General features: G+C 37.4%; 2 protein-coding genes across 2 annotated transcripts; one reads left to right on the forward strand and one right to left on the reverse strand.

The window, feature by feature from the left end:
- LOC109850559 (MOB kinase activator-like 1A) lies at positions 2427 to 6033 on the forward strand. The gene is made up of 7 exons (XM_020420589.1): positions 2427 to 2727; positions 3033 to 3081; positions 4217 to 4325; positions 4772 to 4865; positions 5220 to 5353; positions 5431 to 5594; positions 5690 to 6033. Exons 1-7 carry the CDS (start codon positions 2702 to 2704, stop codon positions 5762 to 5764), a joined length of 651 nt encoding a protein of 216 aa, XP_020276178.1. The 5' UTR covers positions 2427 to 2701; the 3' UTR covers positions 5765 to 6033.
- On the reverse strand, positions 6764 to 12138 carry LOC109847912. The gene is made up of 8 exons (XM_020417144.1): positions 11770 to 12138; positions 9471 to 9642; positions 9358 to 9397; positions 9185 to 9255; positions 8379 to 8473; positions 7548 to 7615; positions 7362 to 7472; positions 6764 to 7102 (listed from the first exon to the last, which is right to left on the reverse strand). The coding sequence occupies exons 1-8, from the start codon at positions 12136 to 12138 to the stop codon at positions 6961 to 6963; spliced, it is 1068 nt and encodes a 355-aa protein (XP_020272733.1). The 3' UTR covers positions 6764 to 6960.

Genomic DNA, 14762 nt, shown 5'->3' on the forward strand with positions numbered 1-14762 from the left:
TCTAGTCAACTCTCAAGAGTTCTAGACATACGACTCCTCAGTCGAATTTCAAACCCTTGGCTCTTTATCAAGGTAAGCCCAAGGCACAATATATGTTCGATTCTTCCGGCTCTCATCGATCATCATGGACAAGCCCTTGGTACCTCATCGGGAATAAACCCAAGGCACAATCACAGAGGCCTCAGCCCCCACCGACTTATCAAGCCGACTCTCCTGAGTCGACACCAAAGGCAATATTGGTCGGCACGAGAGATCCTGACTTCCTATATGAGTCGACATCTTTACATCGACTCAAGAGACGGTTATTAGCTGAGACGAGATGACATTCCAACTAGTCGGATAGGCCAACATTCCTGAGTCGACACGAAAGGCGAAATCAGTCGACCCTTCATAACCGAGACGACTCCTCAAGAGTTCGCCCGACCACTTACTCGGCTGTTTAGTCAACCAGAAGTTCACTCGACTACCTAGTCGACAAACCACAAGGACGACTTAAAGATTGACACATCTTTGCCAAGAGGATAAGATCAAACTGAGTTCCCTTCGGATATACACCAGCTCTCTAATCGACGACACAACACTGACTGGTCCCATCAAGACCACAGCTCTAACAATTCTCGTGACTTAGCAGCCAGCATGCTCATACTTCACTCACAAGTCGCTTTCCGGATATTGCGGAGACGTCTTCTCCCATACCGAAGTGACTCCCCATCCAGTCGCTACCTGACACCTGTAAAGCGATGGATGATTCAGTATACCCATGTGCCTTCTGTCACGCTGTCAATCACTTCCCGAAAAATACGGAGACGTTCTCTACATACCGAAGTAACTTCCCTTCCAGCCGTCTGCCAACATCTGTAAAGTGGATGATGATTTAGCAGCCAGCCAGCTCACTCCACAACTGTCATCCTGTGCAAAATGAAAGCCAGAGGTTAACACCTCAAGAGCGATCCACTATAAAGGAGGGGGGTAAGAACAAGAGGGCTCTCTCGGCTACTTCTTCTTCTTGATATATTAGTAAAATTAAACTAAGAAATCTAAACTTAAAATACTCCTTACAAGGACCTCAATAGTCCTCAGACTTTCCCTTAAACTTCACTCAAGCTCACCAGCTAACTTGACTGTCGAAGGTACCACAGGGGAACTAGTCCCCGCCCTCTTACGGGTTTGTTCTTCTGGTCTTTGTAGCGGATTCAGATATCCCAGTTCAAGAACCAGACATAAAGTCGAAGAAGGGAGCGTGCCCTCCATCATCCTTCATCACCCCGTGACCATCTTCTTCTGGATTAATCGACTGTTTGATATTGAGCATCAACAGTGTTGAAAGGTTTAGAGACCAAGTTAGACAAACTTGTATTAATTTATAGTATGAAAGTTATACACCTTCATTTGTATCTTGTTGTACTTAAATATCCTAATGTTTTCTAAAATTACATATTTATACATTCTGTCCTGTTACCTAAACGCAAGAATGTTCTTTGTAATTTTCCTATATGAGTGTCATGATATAATTTTAGAACAATTCTAAGTTTTCTACTCTTTCCATAAATAATTTATTAACATGCAATTTGCCTATTAATATATTATTATACATTAGTAATAATTAATATAATGTAGAGTTTTACAATAACATTTGAAGTTTTAGGGACCAAGTTAGACAAACTTGAAGTGACATATAATATAATTAAATAACAATAATAATTAATTTAGTTTAGTTAGGATTAGGATGTAATATAAAAAAGAATATGGGTAATATAGTCCATAGAAAGTTTTTGTAATTTTTCTATGAGTGTTAGGGTACAATTTTAGAACTATTCCATGTTTTCAACTTTTTCCATAAATAATTTATTAACATGCAATTTGACTATTAATATATTATTATGCATTAGTAATAATTAATATGATGTAGAGTTTTACGATAACATTGAAAAATTTAGGGATCAAGTTAGACAAACTTGAAATGACACATAATATAATATAATTAATAATAATAATTAATTTAATTTAGTTAAGATTAGAATGTAATATTAAAAAAATAGGAGTAATATAGTCTATAGAAAGTTTTTACACGCTATATTTAATAATAATAATTAATACTTTATAGGACTTTTACACACCAAAAAACCAAAAATTTAATTTAAATAGAAGAATTATGAACTATAAGTGGGTTTCGAGTACGGTGTACGTCATTTACAGTCCATATATGGACCTCACAAAAAAAAAGGTTCCCTCATTGGATTCTACAGAATCCAACAAGTTGCCAACTTGGAACCCAAAAAAAAAAAATTTGCAGACATAGTTCGAAGTTTGAAGTGCATTTATAGCCTAATTCTGTCGTTATTATAAACATATGAGCTGTTAATGAGCGGAGAAAAGCCACGGAGAAGTTGGCGGGTCTTCAACAACCGTCCCTTTCTCTCTCTAAACACTCCCTCCCTCTCTCTGAACTTTCTCTCTCATGACAGGGTGTTCTTTACTGGCTCTCCCTCCCTTTCTCTCTCTAAAAATAACAACTGGGCATTGAGGGGGGAGAGAGAGAGAGAGATAGAGAGAGAACAAAAGGCAGAGAATAAAATCTCTCTTTAGACTCTCCTGACGTTTTGAGGAGAGAGAGAGGACAGAGGGAATAGTAATAAGAATACCCACAAATATAGTAAAGCCATTGTTTTTGCTTTTCCTTCTCTTTGTTCTTCACGCAGAGATGAGCCTCTTCGGCCTTGGGAACAGGTCAATATTTCTAATGTTTTTCTCTTAAAAATTCGATTTTGTGATCTGGGTTTGATGTATTTCTTCATGTTTTCGCATGGTGATCTTCGTTTGAGAAGATTAGGGATTTTGTTAGCAGGAAAAAGCTCTGTTTTTTGTTTATTTTATTTTATTTTCCTAAGTAGAGGGGGATTCTGATCTGGGTTTGATTTAATTTGTCGAGCCATATGGTTTAAAAAGAAAATCTTTTCAATGTAATTAATAAGATTAAAAAAAAATTGTTGTGATACGTTGAGGTTCATATCGTTTTGATCCATTTTCTTCAGAAATCAGAAGACCTTCAGGCCCAAGAAGAACGCGCCCTCAGGGAATAAGGTCAGATGTTTTCCTTTATTATTTTTAGGCTTTTGCTTATGCTTATTTAAATTATTGGATTTGTGCTAGTTATTATTCCTATTATGTCGTTGAAACTTATTGTTGCTTATGAGCCATACATGGTATTTTCTCTTTTTCATTTTCTTTGTGCCATGAAATTGAATTATTTGCATTTATCAGAATAATATTCTGAAACAATCCCTTGTATAGTATTGATTTTGACAACAAGACCGCTCATTGTCTTTAGAAAGTAAAGTATCGGCTCACATTAGTAATTACTTGAGGATGCAAGTACGGTATTGCTTGATCAAAATCCTTGGAATGTTTTATCCAGAGAGAAGTGATTGTACTTTTGGTGATGATAGCTGATAGCTAGCTTAACACTTACCTCTACAAAATGAATCTTTAAGTGTACATGCCTGTTTTATTGTGCAAGAGATTGTATCTGCCTATTTACATGGAAATGTGTTTAAAAGGAGTTGAACGGAGAAAAAGATTCGTTCGTGTGAATGACATCGAATTTTAGACTTGTGGTTGTATTGTTTTTAAATATTATGCGTAGTATAATGTATCTAAGGTTTTCTCCCTTAAAACATCTCCTTTAAATTCTAAATTTATTGACCTTGTTATTTAAAGCAACTAATTTGTTTGAGACACAGAAACATTAGCAGGCCTAAATATATAAGACTTTAGCAGGTCTATCTCCATCTTTTAAAGAGAGCATAATGATGATTTAACGATTTGATGTGGTGCGGATTATTGTTGGCCTAACTATCTTTTGTAATTCCATAAGTATAATGTGACTAACTAGTGGTTATAAGCTGAACGTCACCCTTCACAGTCTAGAAATGGAATGCATTATGTAAATAAAAAAAACTACTAAATGCCATATTCACAAATTTTGCAAGTATTTTGTATGATGAAAACTTGGTTTAATGTATCATCTTCAGATTTAGGTTCGTCTTAATAGAAAGCTTATTGTGTTTGAGTGTCCTTTCACACTTTGCTCTTTAGCATACCCAAACCTCAATTTTCTATTCATTTAACAAAGAGGTATGTTTTGTGAATGTTATTCTTTGGTTGCATACGGATAAGTTACTGTGAAACTTCTAACTTTGAATTTCTTTCGAGGCAGGGAGCGCAACTAAAGAAACACATTGATGCTACATTGGGCAGTGGCAATTTGAAGGAGGCTGTTCGTCTACCCCCTGGAGAGGATCTGAATGAATGGCTCGCCGTAAACAGTATAGCTTTCACCCTAAACAACTTGTAGTGAAGTAGTTTTAGATTTAATTGCGGACAGACCCCCTAGAGCATCATTGTTTTGAACTTACTACCACTCTATGTTTATTTTTACAGGTAGACCCCCCTGAGTGAAACTTTTTGACTCTTTTACCTTCAGGGGTCTGTTTGTCAAGAAACAAATTTCTCTTTCTCAAAGGGGTAAAAGAGAAAAATGTTCAATTAGGGAGCTATCTGCAAAAATAAAACTAGAGGCATTGTTAGTTCAAAACAACAATACTACAGGGGGGTACATCTGCAATTAACCCTTAACTTTTATGCATGTACCATGAGGGATTTCGTTACTTTATACTTAAATTGGTTCAAGTGCAATATATATCCATGTTCAATGCAGAACCATTCTTGATGAGATACTTATGACGTCTCACTATTTGCATTTCTTCCTCAGCTGTTGACTTCTTCAATCAAGTGAACCTTTTATATGGTACTCTTGCTGAATTTTGCACGCCAACTACTTGCCCAACAATGTCTGCAGGGCCGAAGTATGTTCTATCGACAATTAAAAATTACATCTATTAATTGCACAGAGATCATCTGTAGCATCCTTGTTTTGAACTTACTACCCTCTGTAGTTTCATTTCATCAAATAAACCCCTTGGGTTGAACTTTTGTGATACACTGGGTCAATATCTACCAAAAATTCATCCAGGGTAAACAACTCAAAAGTAATTAACCCAGGGTGTCTATCTGCCAAAATGAAACTACAGGTGTAGTAAGTTCAAAAATTCTACAGGGTTCTAGGGACAATTAACCCTTAATAATACCCAGAATCTACATATCATTTCTATCATCTATTTAGGGTTATCAGGATGCTAATACAGATGGATTTTCCACAGGTTTGAGTATAGATGGGCTGATGGTGTACAAATTAAGAAACCTATAGAAGTGTCCGCACCAAAATATGTCGAGTATTTGATGGATTGGATTGAAGTCCAACTTGACGATGAGACAATATTCCCTCAGAAGCTTGGTATGGTGTGATGTCTTGCGACAGATTTGATACTGTGCCTCCATAATTTTTTTTACTGATATATAGAATTATTACAGGTGCACCATTTCCAAACAATTTCAGAGAAGTAGTTAAAACAATCTTTAAACGTCTTTTTCGGGTATATGCTCACATCTACCACTCACATTTCCAAAAGATTGTTAGCCTGAAGGAAGAAGCTCATCTAAATACTTGCTTCAAGCATTTCACTTTGTTCACATGGGTAAGATTTTGTAAGAAAAATGCTCGTCCTTCCCTGTTTATTAAAATGTTGTAATTTTCATTTCTACATCTAAATGCTTGCTCTTCGTTCTGCAGGAATTCAAACTAATTGAGAAAGGGGAGCTCGCACCGCTGAATGATCTTATCGAGTCTATCATCCTTGCTTATTGAAAATTATACCCCCTGACAAAGGAAGCAGAATTATGAATTAATGCATTAATGGATACCAACTGGGATTTTCTTAGAACAGGGCTTTCGTCCACTTGTTTTTCCAGTTTGATTTAACATTTTTTATTCTTCAGGTTGTTGATTCTCATTTTTGTTGTGAACTAGTAATTAGAAAAGGATTGTTGTTATGTTCACTTCTCCTGTTGTGCTTGTTGTTGTAATGAACAGTAACTGGTGAAGATGTATACCTGAATTTTCTATTTTGATCCTCATTTTATTATTACAATTTCTGGTATGTAATCTGATCCATTTTTTTATTGGAGTATATATTACTTGAAATATGATCATCATCGATTTATAATAGATGTGTATTTTTAAATTGAACATATCTACAATAATGGTTAATGAAATAATCCTTTAGCATGATTCATTAATACATGTTTCTTCGAAATATTATTACCTATTAAAGCTGCACCTGGTTTGGAACTGTTGAAATTGATAACCCATAAGTACAAGGATTTAGTCAGAATCTAAACTTCTCTCAGCTGCTCTGCTCTAGTTAGGAAACAGAATCTTCTGCATTGATTTTTTTTTTTCTTCTTGGTTTTCCTACGAGGTATATTCCCACCTTTCAGATGAGACTAATCCCTGCTTGCGCTTCGTGGTTGGCGCTGGCCCGAGTGTTTCTTTCCTACTAGGGGATTTGACCACAAGACTTCCCAATATGGATCATCCCCCAACAGAAGCTGAGCAGGGCCTTACACTATTGAGCCAACCCTGTATTGATTTTACACAGTTTTGTGTTGGATAAACCATTTAAATCTCTTTCAAGGTATGAAAGGTAAAGGATTTCTCAAGTTAAGGCGAGCTCAATAATATAAAGAACTAAATACTGAATATTAACGAGAATAGCATAGATCTTCTGAGATATCCAATAATTTTCTAAAAATATATATATAGAGAAGATCGGTATGAACGAAGCACAAGAATCACACATGCAAATTGAGCTGTGATATCCGGCACAGACCAAAGAATAAATCATTGAAGTAATGCCTCGCCAATAATATTTAACAAATAATGAAAAATACAAGTGACCTGAGAAAGAATCAACTTCATGTATACAGGGGATACATCCCGATTTGCTTTACAAAGGTTACATGATCTCTTTAAACTATTAGGTACAGATAATGGCAATGAATTCAAAGAATTGCTTCTAGTTGTTTCAGGTCTGGATCCAAGTCCTCAGGTTTGCTTTCTTCTTCCTCGTCGTTTGGATTTCTATATGCATCTGCAATTGCCTTTGCCTTATCAAGCACTGGTGATGGCACAGTTTGCAAGAGGCTGTAACGATTATCCTTTTTAGATTACACTGCACCAAGTTTCTAACCAATGAAGTTTATTCTAGATCTTCATATCAGTTTAAAAATACCAAATAATTGTCTCCTGTATATGAATGTTTTCATGCAAACATGTTTACAGAACAAAACCCTCGCTCAAAGAAAAATGAGAAAAATGTGAAGGTGTATGGTTACAAAATGTAGGTATAAGAAGCAAAAGAAGTAAATGATCATGATAATAATGGAGTGAAATTCAACAATACCTATCTATTGCACCCAGAGCAACATTGACCTTGTTCTTCATAGATTTAATTGATGCAGTTGGATCTTTCCTCGTTGCATGTAATAGCATAGAATCGAGATCTTCCAAGGCTCTAGAAAATCATATGGATTAAGTTATTGGTCAAACTGGTGAAGTTTATACAAGCAAGGGAAAGTTACAAGCCCACCGTAGGCATTGATCAACAGCATCAGAAGCTACTTTTCCTTTACCATCATCAATAGCATACTGCGCCACCTATAATTCCGAAGATAATGTTCAATGCCAGAAGGAACTCAGGTCATAAAGACTGCCACAGCAAATGAACATGAATAAACAGTCAGGGAGCTAAAATTGTGTTACTAGGTTTTGATCTCAGCACAAGTACCCAAAAAAAAGCCATAACGTTTTACAGTTGGGATATTCACTAGACAGAATGATTCTGTAGCGAATCTGATGATTAGTCATATAAGCATTCGAATGTGTTTGAACACAGTTTTCCTAAATCCAATTGCAATTTCCCCCCGTCAAGGCTTAACATGTGTTGATTGATTCTCAGCTTTCCTTGAGTGGAACCTTCTCAAGTTCTCACCAAATACTTAACATTTTATCAACCTCAAGGAATTGTATTTTTAACTCCTCATGAATAATTCACTACTTAATCAAGAAACACTTTCATTGCATTGTGTTTGTGTGTGTGTGTGTAGTGATAGTGCCTAGTCCTTTCATAGCACAAATTATCTATTGCAATCAAAAAGCAAGTTCCAAACTTCAACAATGGATAAAGAATTTAGTCAAAGAGATTAAACGGTAAAATTTTCTAAAGATAATCATATTAATACTGAAGCACAAGATGCTAGAGAGAGCTCCATTTTACTCAAACTGAACTTTATATTCTCAATATTTAAGTTCAAGGGTCTATTACAATATATAGCAACATAAAAGAAAGCAAAAAAATGCGATGCTTTAGACTAGCCAATATATATAAACCAAAAAAATAAGCAAGAGTTCAGAACCCTACTGCTCGAATATTTATCCGCAGAGACGCTGCAGGTCCAGAGCGCAATAAAGATCTGCTAAGCTCATATTCCGGCATCTCCACATTTAAAGATTTCTCTGTTTGAAGAAAACAATATCCAATCTATCCATTAAAGATCTACATGGCGCCAATGTATTATCAAAGAGGACAAAGAATAATGACCAGTAGGTAACACATTAAAAAATAACTCTGTAATGTAGTAAGTAATTGGAAATTTTGAAGATTTAAATAAAAGAAATCACATCTATGTACAAGGAAAAAAAAGAACAAAAAAAGAAAGGTAGATGAGATGAGGAACATGAAAAGCGTCAGAAGATCTCATACCAATTTACTTGGTTTTTAGCTCGCAAGTCAATTGGCATGCTCCAAACTATCCACTCGACCTTCTCATAATGTCATTTGCTTTTTAAGTGCTCATAATCATATTGTACTTTGTTTTTAGAAAAATTATCCAAATAAAAAATACTACAAAAACAAGTTCTAATACAACATTGCTACAGAACTCGAGGTTGCAGTGGAAACAAGGAACTTAATCTGAAAAATATGTCGAAGAAGGAATTAAGTGAGTGGAGATTCTGAAGAACGTAAACAGGCAGTCTACACTCCATCTTTAGGTTCCAGAAGAAACAACAATACAACAATACACTAAGTATTCGCTACAGTCGTGCTCTTACTAGTTGATTATTTCCTCAAAATAAAATTTTGGTATTTTAATTATTGCAAAATGGGTCAATTTTACATAATTTTGAGATTATCGCATAAATTCATGAAGATTTTCCAATCCCTACCCAAATACTTGAACTGGTCTTCAGTCAATAGAACAGCAGGCACGTACGCTTCTAAAGGCTCCAGCTTTTTCCTGATGCATACTACATTTAGCATCATCAACTAACAAAATCAACCAAAAATTTGAACTTTTTCAACAAAACAATTCTTTTCCCCAATATTGATTTTTCCTTACCGCTTCACATATTTATCGAAGGGATTGGCAGCATCAGCACCTAGATAAACAAAGATCGAAATCAACAAGAAAGTCCAAGATCAATTGAGAATTGGGAGATTGGATGAGCTCACGTTTTGGGAGAGAGAAAGAGGAGTGGAAGAGGACGAGGGCGATTGATAAGCTGAGCGGCGGCGTCGTTAACCTGGCTCCGTCGGCGGCGGCGCTCCGGCGGATGAGGGCAGGTGGAGTAGCAGCAGGTGATGGGGTGGCGCCGCCTGAGATGGTGGCTTTGCGGGAACGGCGCTACGCAGGAATTGGGGATTTGAGAGGAGAGAAGCGCGGTAGAAGGAGAAGCCATGCGGAGGATACGAGATTTTCCGTGGTTTATCCGCTTAATTCTTTTTCATATTAGTCCCGCTTCTAATTACCATTTTGCTTTCTTTTTGGGAAATAAACTACTCTTTTTTTTCCAGTTCTTAACTTCTCAAATTTTCTCTACAAGATTTAAAATTATTTTAATTTAGTACATTAGTTTGAAAATCTTCTAAAAACACTAGAATGAGAAACTAGGTTTTTGTGTCCCATTTTATTTGTCAGCTTAGCTCACACCCGCCAAAGGCGACTCGTGTAGCGTGGGCACCCATGAGAGTCAAGTCGAGACGAGTTCTCACTTGACCTTATCACTTGTATTGGCCCCCTATTCACTCAAGGCCGGGTCGACAACTTGTGAGGCCGACTAAAAAGGCGGTAATTGTCGTCCAGCTCACAAAGCCGAGTCAAGAGGTAGTTTGACGTCGAAATCATCGCCAACAACTGTCAATTACCATCATTGCTCATATCACGAGTCCTCGTGACTCATCCCCCTCCACACCTCTACAATTATCATCACATCAGATCAGTGATAACTCATTGCATTTGTTGTCTACACTTGTGAGCTATCTGCCAATTTAGCTGTCTACCTAGACTCAACCAGAGTTACGCTTCTACCCCTCTTAACTCGGTATATATATCAGCTTATTACCACTTGAGAGGGATTCCTCCGAAGCCCCCCACAGGGCCAAAGGTACGCCATTTCTTGCTAACTTCCACGACACATTCAAAACCTACTCAGTTTATTAGTTCCGCACTCAAGCTCTATACTGACTTGACCGATAGAGAAATGACCGGAGAACACAACTCCGGCCCTTTAACGTGCTTATTTTGCAGCTCTCTTATTCTCAATAGGGAATCAGTCATATGAGAAAATGAGGGGACATATATAGTCCATATGCACTCTAAGCCCCATCACTAACTCGGGATCATCCCCTAATCTCGCTGCTGAGTCCGAGAACATCAATAATTTCGTACATAAGGTTTGAAAGAAAATATATTGGGAAATCATGTGAACCCTACTATCAAGATAATTAATTTATAAAAAATCTAGAGTCTTAATTTGGGAAAGTACTATTTATACGTTTCCAAAGATGCTATCATCGAAGTATCTTTGTAATAAAAGGTAGATATCATAGAATGATTTCAACTAAAAAAAAGGATATCTGCTTAGGAACTATAATAGGACAATCTCGGTTGTCTCGAAACATGCTACTCATATGGACAAATTTTCAAAACAAACTCTTTTGCAAATTTATTCCCAAAAAACAACCAATTTCTTTCTTATTTGTAAAAACCGACCTGGTTCTAGCTTCAGCGATGAAACCAGGTCGGTTTTTACAAAAAAATTTTCTGAAACTTCACGGGAGTTGAACTCCCGTGATGTTTCACAATTAAAAAAATTTGTATTTGAACAAAGAAACTTCACGGGAGTTAAACTCCCGTGAAGTTTAGCAGCTTAACTAAAAACTGCTAAACTTCATGGTAGTTCAACTCCCGTGAAGTTTCAGAACCTTTTTTGCAAAAACCGACCTGGTTTCAGCGCTGAGGCTGAAACCAGGTCGTTTTTTACAAATAAAAATTAAGAGGGTCTTTTTTTGGAATAAAATTGCAAAAGGGATTGTTTTGAAAATTTGTCCCTACTCATATTCATACTTACTAATAAAATTTGCTCAAATTTAAGTATCATCAATGTTCGTACTATCGAATACGATTCTATGTAGGACTAATGGAGGAAAACAAAATTGAAACTTGAGGAAAGCTCCTAAGTAGATTAGAAATATCTCACTAATTATTTTTTCTAAGGGAAAAAATATACGTACTTAACAAATCAAAGCAATTCCGCACATAAACTTTATTTTAAACCTCAGCAAAAAATTATAAATTTAAAAATAAGGGAAAAATGCTTCTAGCCCCCAAAACAAAAAGAAACATGTCTCCCACCCCCAAGACTTTTTCAACGGGCTCTTTGCCCCCAAAAGTAAACTAATTATTCACTGAGCCCCCAAAACACAAAGCCCAAGAATTTTACACAGGTAAAGACTATAATACCCATTCTACCCATTCTCTCTTTCTCTCTAACCATGCAATCCGGCCCTCTGCTCTCCCTCCTCCTTCCCCCACCTCTCCACCCGCCGCTGCCGCCACCCTCCTCCTACCATCATCGCCTCCTCCGCCGTCGTCGCCGCCCCCAAAACCAACCTTCGCTGCCGATTGATCCACCGCGTTGATCGTTTCTTCGCCGGCGATCCTCGCAACCTTCGCTGCCAATTTAACCTCCCCGCAACAAAGATTCAGCGCCTTGGAGCTCCCCAGGGACACCACCAACAGATCCTCCGCCCCGTCGGTGAAGGGAAACTTCCTCTTATTAGTAAGCACGTGCGTGATTGTAGCTGCCGTCGGATTTCCCATCCCAATCCCCCCTCCCATCGCTTTGATGTTTAGAAAACATCAAAGCGATGTTAAAATTAGGGAAAAATGCTCCGTGAACCCAAATCCGTAAGATTAGAGACTTTTGTCATTTAACACTTTACGATTAGAGACTTTTGTCAATGAAGTTTGAACACAGAAAAGTACTTCTGCTTTGCCTATTACCATTTAGCATGGCCACACATCCACCACGAGCAAGGGAAATACTACGAATATAGAAAAGCTGGATAATGAACTTCCTTGTATGTTATATCATTCGTCCATAGTTCATGCTCAAAAATAAATAATTGATCCAAAATGATTACAGTATACACCGATAAACAAATAAGCAATAGAAGGCATGATTTTACTAGGACAAAAGGAGTTTGTGTTTGCTTTCCTATGGGTTTACTGGAAAATTAACGAACTTAGAGCTGATATTATTTGCAGGAAGTGTTTTCCCATAATTTTAATGAAATTTTCAAAAGTCAAGTGATTTACGTGTTGGTTGTTAAGTTTACGGGTTGCTTGTTAAAGTTACGCGTTGATTGTTAAGGTTACGGGTTGCTTGTTAAGGTTACGCGTTGCTTGTTAATGAAATTTTCAAAAGCCAAGCGATTTACGTGTTTGTTGTTAAGGTACGCGTTGAATTGTAAGGTTATACACACGTTGATTGTGATTGTTAACGGGTTGCTTGTTAAAGGTTAGCGGGTTGCTTGTTAAGGTTATAGCGTTGGTTTTGTTAACGGTTGATACGCGTCGGTTGTCTAAGGTTATACCCGCGTTGCTTGTTTAAGGTTACGGGTTGCATTTGTTAATGTTAACCGTAACCTTAACAAGCAACCTGTAACCTTAATAAACCACGTAGAACGCTTAACAAGCAACGTCGCGTAACCTTAACGAAACGACGCTATACGCTTAATCAACCACGCAACCGTTAACAACAACACAGGTAAATGCCGCTTGCTTTTGAAAATTTCATTAAAATTAGGGAAAAATGCTCTTGTGAACCCAAATCGTAAGATTAGAGATCATTTTGTCATTTAACACTTTACGATTAGAGACTTTTGTCAATGAATTTTGAACACAGAAAAGTACTCTGCTTTGCCTATTACCATTTAGCATGGCCACACATCCACCACGACAAGGGAAATACTAGCGAATATAGAAAAGCTGGATAATGAACTTCCTTGTATGTTATATCATTCGTCCATAGTTCATGCTCAAAAATAAATAATTGATCCAAAAATGATTACAGTATACACCGATAACAAATAAGCAATAGAAGGCATGATTTAACTAGGACAAAAGGCAGTTTGTGTTGCTTTCCTATGGGTTTACTGGAAAATTAAACGAACATAGAGCTGATATTATTTGCACAGGAAGTGGTTTTCCCATAATTTTAATGAAATTTTCAAAAGTCAAGTGATTTACGTGTTGGTTGTTAAGGTTACGGGTTGCTTGTTAAAGTTACGCGTTGATTGTTAAGGTTAGCGGTTGCTTGTTAAGGTTAGCGCGTTGCTTGTTAATGAAATTTTCAAAAGCCAAGCGATTTAACGGTGTTTGTTGTTAAAGGTTGCGCGTTGGTTGTTAAGTATCGTTGGTTTGTTTAAGGTTATACACGTTGATTGTGAATGTTACGAGTTGCTTGTTAAAGGTTAACGGGTTGCTTGTTAAGGTTACGCGTTGGTTGTTAAGGTTATACGCGTCGGTTGTTAAGGTTATACGCGTTGCTTGTTAAGGTTACGGGGTTGCTTGTTACTGTTAACCGTAACCTTAACAAGCAACCTGTAACCTTAATAAGGCCGAACGTATAACCTTAAGCAAGCAACCCATAACCTTAACACCGAACGCGTATAATCTTAAAACAACGCTAACCTTAACAACCAAACGTAAATCGCTTGGCTTTTGAAAATTTCATTAAAATTGGGAAAATGCTCTGTGAACGGTCCAAATTCGGTAAGATTAGAGACTTTGGTCAAAAAATTTAAGCACTTTACGATTAGAGACTTTTGTCAATGAAGTTTTGAACAAGAAAGTACTTCTGCTTTGCCTATTACCGTTTAGCAATGGCCACACATCCACGCACTGAGCAAGGGAAATTACTACGAAATATAGAAAAGCTGGATAATGACCTTCCTTGTTAACGTTCATACATTCGTCGCATAAGTTAATGCTCTAAAAAATAAATAATTTGATTCCACAAATGATTACAGTTTGTACACCGATGAAAGCAAATAGCAATAGAGGCATGATTTTATAGGCAAGAACTTAATTAAAAGGGAAAAAATGACCCTTAGGGAAGCACCTGCCTCACTTATGATCTTATTAGGTACGCTAATTAATAAAATAAACTAAGAAAAATCCCAAAAAAGAACTCCATGTTCTCCTTCCAAAACTCCCTGTTCTCGTAAACCTCCTTCTTCCAGATCGACACCGACGCCTTCACCTCGTTCGATCACAAACCGGCACGCCTCGATCGCGTCGGATCTGTGGACGGCTGATGTCGCGACGAATACGCTGGCCTTGCCGACGGGGACGGTGCCGAGGCGGTGGGAAACGGCGCCGCGGCGGGGGAGCGGACGTGGGCGGTGTCTTGGCGGGGTCCAGGTGGGGGGAGGTGGCGGGGTCCAGCTCTCTCCTCT

Source organism: Asparagus officinalis, chromosome 7 (genome assembly GCF_001876935.1).
Source record: "Asparagus officinalis chromosome 7, Aspof.V1, whole genome shotgun sequence".
NCBI classification, from domain to species: domain Eukaryota; kingdom Viridiplantae; phylum Streptophyta; class Magnoliopsida; order Asparagales; family Asparagaceae; genus Asparagus; species Asparagus officinalis.